Source organism: Carassius carassius, chromosome 9 (genome assembly GCF_963082965.1).
Source record: "Carassius carassius chromosome 9, fCarCar2.1, whole genome shotgun sequence".
NCBI classification, from domain to species: Eukaryota; Metazoa; Chordata; class Actinopteri; order Cypriniformes; family Cyprinidae; genus Carassius; species Carassius carassius.
Window position 1 is genome coordinate 27178884 of NC_081763.1, and position 7081 is coordinate 27185964.

General features: G+C 35.0%; 1 protein-coding gene across 2 annotated transcripts; it reads right to left on the bottom strand.

Moving 5' to 3' along the window:
- Positions 1-1264: 1264 nt before the first annotated feature.
- LOC132149463 (kinetochore-associated protein DSN1 homolog) lies at positions 1265-6179 on the bottom strand. 2 transcript variants are annotated; one of them, XM_059558726.1, is made up of 11 exons: positions 6050-6158; positions 5709-5739; positions 4988-5258; positions 4824-4897; positions 4632-4704; positions 3494-3575; positions 3362-3412; positions 3184-3255; positions 2929-3076; positions 2204-2291; positions 1265-1824 (listed from the first exon to the last, which is right to left on the bottom strand). In XM_059558726.1, exons 1-11 carry the CDS (start codon positions 6133-6135, stop codon positions 1742-1744), a joined length of 1059 nt encoding a protein of 352 aa, XP_059414709.1. In that variant the 5' UTR covers positions 6136-6158; the 3' UTR covers positions 1265-1741. The 2 variants fall into 2 exon arrangements, with proteins under 2 accessions (XP_059414709.1, XP_059414708.1); XM_059558725.1 differs by lacking the exon at positions 5709-5739 and having other exon boundaries at positions 6050-6179.
- Positions 6180-7081: the final 902 nt, after the last annotated feature.

The following is a 7081-nucleotide window of genomic DNA, read 5'->3' on the forward strand; positions in this document are numbered from 1 at the left end:
GATGATTTGGCTCACATTTAACAAAAACAAATTCACTATCTGAGGTGCACCTGTGTGTGCAATGTTCCAAAAGGGGGATTTCGCAATGATGCTATAGAACCAACATATCGGGTTTCTCAAAGGACCTTCCAGTAAACCTTTTTTTTTTTCTTAAAGAACAATTTAATGATCTAAAGAATCCTTTTCCATAATAAAGAACATTTCATCCAATTACAAAGTTCTATAGATGTTAAAGGTTCTTCATTGTACCACAGATGCCAATAAAGAAGCTGTATTTTTGAGAGTGCATCTACATAGGCACCTACTACATCACATGCATACATTAATCTTTGTCAATTGACATTTAATTTAAAAGTATTTGCCATCATGAGAATAGTTTTTGCCCTCTTGACTGTGAATAGGTATTCTTAAATCTGTTTGAAGCAGATGCACCCTCGGCCCACAAGCGCTGAGCCTCATTTTCATCTAAATAAGAATCGATCTCTCTTGCTGTGCCACCCCCAGTGCTTCTTACGCTTAACCTCACTCTCCTGCTACACCACCTCCATCCTTACATTAACAGAGAAAACTAAATGCAAGCCAAGTCTAATCAGCCCGCATGTGCAGGAGAGAAAAATGACCTCGTTTTCGAACTGTCGAGATTGAAACGGTTAAAGCTTTTCTTTTGGGATTGTTAAAACGTCTGTCTTCAATTTCTTTGATCACAGTGGACGCAGTATTGAGAGCGAACATCGCTTTGCTGAAACTCAAATACTATTATTATGCCATGGGAGTTCAGAGCAGGTCTTGTTTAGTCTTGTGGGCATGGAAATGTGATATAAACAGAGAGGATGTGAAGTGGAGAAATCACTGGGAAAATCTTCTAAGCCTGTTTCTTGCTCAGCAGCCCTATGTGATGGTGAATAGAGAACAAGGGCTGGAAGTGTGGGGGAAGGGGTCACGGGACACACAAGAGCAAACATAATAGATGGCTAAAAGGTCCTCAAGAGCTCATGACTAAAGCCCAAAGGCCAGTGTCTTTTCTTTAAGCTAATAATGATGACTTAAAGCGTATAAATACAAGCTTGCGATGTTTGTCCTGGAAACAAGACACCAGCACAAACCATTTATTCAATTTCACCATTCAGGCAGAAGAGAGAGAGAAAAAAAATCCAGTGATGGATGAATGAATATCACAATTAGCCTATTAAACATACAGGACAATTTAAAGACTATTTAAAAGCATTTGGGGGCTAAAAACATGACCCAACTGGAAAATACTCAATGCAATGCAAATGTCAAGGCATTTAATTATATTCATAAATCTTTACAATTGTACAAAACACAACACTATACAGCACTTTAAAAACAACACAGGTAAAAGGAGAGCTTTGAGTAACTAGGTAAATAACTAGTCTGCCATCTAGTGTCCATCTTTGCACTTCATGTACACATCCCAAACCTTCCCTCACTAAATCCAACGACATGAAGCAAAACAGTTGGAGACATTGAAGACGATTCAATATTCATCAGCAATTTATATTACTGTCCACATAGAGAAAGCAGGAGCAGACGATGAACCGGTACGTCTAGTGTGAATTTATATTACTGGTTAATATAAAAACGACATGCATTTTGATATAGCAAAAAGTAGAAATGTTAGATTAAAAAGAAATAATGCATAAGTAAATAGATTCTATCACATCACAGAGCTTTTCTGTGGAAGTTGAGCATCCTACGGGAGTCATCACAGCTCTGTAAATTAAGAGGAAACACTAGATGTGGGTCCTTTTAGCAGCTGTCTGACTGGAGATGAAGGGAAATTCTGAAATCCAGCCCTGGAAGCTGTGAGAAAAATAAACCAACAAACAAAACCCAATGTTTAAATGCAATAAAAAGGGCTAAATAAAAACCAACTGGCTCCCCTTAGACTGTATTTCATATGACTTTACATCATAAGTAGTGCTTTTTTCATACACCACATTATTTGTTGCTGATGCTTTGCAAGTAAGATTTGTGTTTCTGAAATAAAAATAAAAATGACAGTAAAAACTGTAATATTGTGAAACATTATTACAACATAAAATAAGTTTTCTCTTTGAATACATTTTTACATAAATGTATATTTATACTGATTTGCAGCTCAAGAAACATTTCTTTTCAGTAATGTTGAAAACTATTTTAAAATGTATTTCTCCCACACTTTTGGACGGTAGTATCTCACCTAGTCTGGTGCTGGTCTCCTTTAGCAGCAGCTGGGATTTTTCATGGAAAGACAGCAGTTCCCTCATTATACAACACTGGGAGTCCATCTGTGAAGACAGACAGCAGCTCTCAAAACAGCTTTTTAAAAGAAGAACAGGACATGTAACCAATTCTCTCAGATATATTTATGTAAAAATGAAACGACATACTTATTCGGACCTTTGCTTATAAAAATAGATAAAATAAGTGATCATAAATGTTTATTATATTTTTAAAACATCGCTGAGAATTGGGTAAAACCTTTTGAATTGAAGCTTTTTGTTACACCGAATAACATTTTAGTGGATGTCTTCTGTAAGTAAACGTAAAAATGCATGAAAAAAAAGCACAAACTAATGTATGATTTTTTTTTTTGCTATATTAAACCTTTAACGTTTTGATACTTTTTTTCCCGCTTTTTTTTTTATAATGCAAACAATTACTTTCAGCTCACAGCCCTCAATTTTATTTTTGGCCCTCAGTCTATAGTATAAAGTTTTGGCCCCTCTGGTATATAGTTGCCATAAAATGGTAAAGAAAACATAACATTTAATAACACAAATTTAAACATTCATAGCAAATATAAAACTGGTTAAAATCCTTTGTGATGAGACTAGAAAATGTTGGCCGGACTGATTTCTATGGCTCTCTGGTCTGAATGGTTACTGTATTTGAGTCCTGAAGTCTAAAGCATCATGGTCTCACCACTAGCTCCATCTTTCTGAGCAGTTTTTGCTGTCCCATGAGCACAGCCTTATAGTCAGGTTTGTTCAGAATGAGCTGACTCTGTGAGGACTTGACAAAGCATGATGGGTCTAGTGGCACCCCCTTCTCTTCACCCCACTCCACACATCTGGAATGGGACAGAGATGTACAGCGAACAACCAATTCAGAGAGAATGAATCTGAGCATCCTTCTGTATCCATATGTGTGCTGGTGTATTTATGAAGTTGTGCTCACTTGTCTAGATCGTCAGCTTTGCTCCGGTGTTTGTTCAATAGTGACTCCCATGACATACTTTCAGCCTGTAACCTACATGAGTACAAGAAGACCATTACCATGGCAGATCAACACAGAAATGAAGTAAATCAGATTTCCACTGTAACGTCTTGGATGAATGAGACAGATAGAGAATAACCTGTTAATGTCCTCCTGAATGCGTGCAGTGGTCTCGTTAACAACAGGGTCACTGCATATACACAGAGAGATTGTGCTTCAGGATTGAAGGACTGATGATCGATGTAATTAAAATGGAAAAACTGACTTATACCTCTCAACAGCTGGAAGTGAATTCTGAGTTTCTCCTCTAATGTCTTTAGCTAGACTGTCCCACTCTTCATACAGAGATTCAACTGGAAGTGAATGGCATTCATATATACATCACAACATATATTTTGGACATCATTTCATTATAAACAGAATTATATTTTGGACAAAATTCAGTAAGTATGGACATTTTCTATGATGTTTTCAATAATGTTGGCAAATTCTACAGAACCCTAATATATTTGAGGTTTTGTTGAAATTAGAGAAGATTTTGTTTAGAAATATAAGTATGTGTTGAAAATGACACTTGCCCAATTACACTACCACTCTCCAAAGCACGCAAAACTTTTTTTGGATTCTATCCATCCATCTATCTATCTATCTATCTATCTATCTAAAAAAATTATTAAAATTACTTTTATATATTAAAATATATAAAAGAAATAGTGATCATACAAAATTGTATTATATTTTAAATGATTAAAATAATTTCTAAAATAATTTAAAACAATTTCTTGCAGAGAAATTAGTAGGTTTGAAGGATAGTGGCAATTGATTAGTATTTAGGGTTTTTTTTCTAACTAAATCAATGCTTTTATTCAGCAAGGATGCATTAAATTGATCAAAAGTGACAGTAAAGACATATAGTTACTAAAGAGGTTTCAATATTTTAAAATATATTTTTAAATTAAGTGATATGAAATTTTTTATTTCAACTTTTTGGTAAAAAAAAAAAAAAAAAAAAAAAAAAAAAGATTCAGCAGCACAACTGTTTCAACACCTATTAAAAATAAGAAATGATTCTTGAGCAGAAAATCAGCAGATCAGAATGATTTCTGAAGGATCATTGTGACACTGACGGACTGGAACAATGATGCAAAAAATTCAGCTTTGCATCACAAGAATAAATTACATTTTAAAAGAAAACAGTTGATTTTAAATTGTAATAATATTTGACAATTTTACTCTTTTTTTTTTTTGATCAAATAAATGCAGCCATTACCAGCATAAGAGGCCTTATAAAATCCACCATTTAAAAACCTTACCAATTCTCTGATTCCAAAACTTGTTAATCATTCCTTTGTGATGAAGCTGGTGAAAATGTTTGCGGGACAAGTCAAAATCTGATCACCCCGACTTACCTTGAGCCTGCAGTGTCTCTGCATCAACCCCAGGAACAGTGTTCAGACTATTTTTGGCCCTCTTCACTGTCCTCTATGCACACAGCAGGGAAATAAACGGTTAGATTCAGGAAGAAAAGGCCAAGACAGTGGATTCATGGTCACAATGACAAAGCTGAATCTAATTTCCTTAATAATATGCATTTTAAAGACCTGCATAGCAGCTTTAATTAGCATCTCCAGCCTCTCATTATCAGGTAAAGACAGACTGATGGTCTCACACAGTGCTAGAAGACACAAAGAGAAGAGAAAACCAACACAATCATAAACAACTCCAGTGTGACGTCTGGTTTGAGTGTCTGTGATTCAGCACTCACGCTGCGAGGAGCTGGACAAGGCCGGCAGAGAGCGTCTGCCTCGGGACGATCTCCTCCAGGACTTCCTCCGGGAGCGAGGGCTTCGTTCTGGAGCGGTGACGGTCACACTTTCCCTCATCCCGTCCTCAACAGAGCTCATCTTTGAGTCCTCCGGCTGGTCCTCCTCCTCTCCTAAGTGCTGCATTGTTTCAGGAGCAGGTGATTTCTGAGGAGGACCTGAGATGTGGTTACTATCATGAGGCCGCTTGACTCCATGAGACACTTCTGAGACCTAGTCGAGACAGACGAAATGGAAACACAACACAGCATTGGATACATATAGTGGTTGTCTAAGCATTTCTCTAAAGACACTGGAAGCTGTAATAATGCATAATGACATTTTAAAAGAATAACTTAGGAACCAGTCAGCCTCAAAATGTAACAGGCACGAAGTGTGATAATGAATTTGACTATAAGAAGCTTTTAAAAGTTTGGGGTCAGTAATATTTTTTCATGTTTCTGAAAGTCTCTTATGCTCACCAATCACAGTAAAACACAGTAAAAATTAAATACAGTTTTTAAAATGTCATTTATTCCTGTTGATGACAAAGCTAAATTTCAGCATTATTACTTCAGTGTCACACGATCCTTCAAAAATGGTTTAAATATGCTAATTAGCTACTGATCCCAAACGTTTGAAAAGTACATTTAAAAAAACAACCGAAAACAGATTTAACGTTACCCTGGTAACACTGATGTTGCTGGCGTCAAACCTATACAGAGATTAAATGGTCATTAACATTAGAACACAGCGAAGAAATGACACAACCTCGTTTCATGCATTCAGTTTACTATAATTTATTTTAAACAACGGTTATCTGTAACGTTACGTTATTTGTCCGTTAACAAGTAAAAAAAAAACTTGTATTGGGAGTTTAGCTGTTTGACAACAACAGCAGCGTTTAAACGCTATTTTAAAGGCTGTGCTTTATGAAAGGACATTCTTTATACAGAAATTATTATCACATGTCAATGGTAAACTTTTAGTAAATATAGCCCCCATGTTGTAAATAAGACACTCACGTCTCGAGTCCTTCGCTCTGAAGCTCCGCCATTTTCTTTAAAAAAAAAACCGCGCGCAGAATCAAATGAGCCCCGCCCACTTTCATGTCCGCCGTGAGGATTCTTGGGAAGTGTAGTCATGTTCCATTAGAGTGTTTTGCGACGACTATGTCTGATCAAATATGATCTAATATAAAATTACCCTAGCATGTAAAAATAATTCCTTAAAATTGTAACAGGCGAGATGTGAACATATATTTAATTTAATTTTGAGCATCAGTGCTCAGTAAACTTCCAAAGGGGATACAGTACATCTTTTTTATTTTTTATTTTAGATGAATATATTATTATTAATACAACTAACATTATTATTATATAAAAAAATACTTTAATGAACAAAACAAAATTAAATTAACACATTTCTGTTATTTTTCCCCTCTAGTATTGTTTCTGTTTGTTTCACATTTTCTCTTTATAAAAAACATATAGCAGAAATATCTTACCATATATGACTAAAAAAAAGGTTAAGAAGCACAGAATAAAGCTACATTTGTACCCGTTATTTGCGTCCTTGCATCCCATTTTGGCAAAATAATTTTTAGTTATTTTTTAATGTTATTTTTTCTTATATTTATAAATGATCAAAATGGAATTAGAGCATAGAAAATAAATGTAAAATAAAGCAAATAATATTTAGTGTTAAATATTTATTTATATTTTCATATTTCAAATGTTTCTGAAAGCAATGGTCCTCCATACCCTGAACATTTTGTTTTGAAAAATAATATTCATCTGGAAACAAACTTCAGGCTCTGTTTTTAGACTGTGCCTGTCGAAATGTTGATATGAGGAAATATTCCATTAACATAATAAAGGATTTAATAACACATCACCCCACACCGCACTGTGCAATCAAGTCATTATTTGCATTCCTAGATTTGATTTAAAGTTTTAATTACCATTGAAAAATAATGTACTTTCACCTTTCTTTCCTGAAAGTATCAGCTCATATCATATATTGCTTTGCTAATCCAAAGCAGTGCAAAATTAGCT

Excerpts from the sequence above, each read along its gene's own strand:
- LOC132149463 (XM_059558725.1), bottom strand. The coding sequence starts at position 6,169 with ATGACTACACTTCCCAAGAATCCTCACGGCGGACATGAAAGTGGGCGG. Across the intron at positions 4,898-4,987 it reads CTTGTCCAGCTCCTCGCAGC|CACTGTGTGAGACCATCAGT; the intron begins GTGAGTGCTGAA and ends TGTGTCTTCTAG. Across the intron at positions 2,292-2,928 it reads TCAGAAAGATGGAGCTAGTG|ATGGACTCCCAGTGTTGTAT; the intron begins GTGAGACCATGA and ends CTGTCTTCACAG.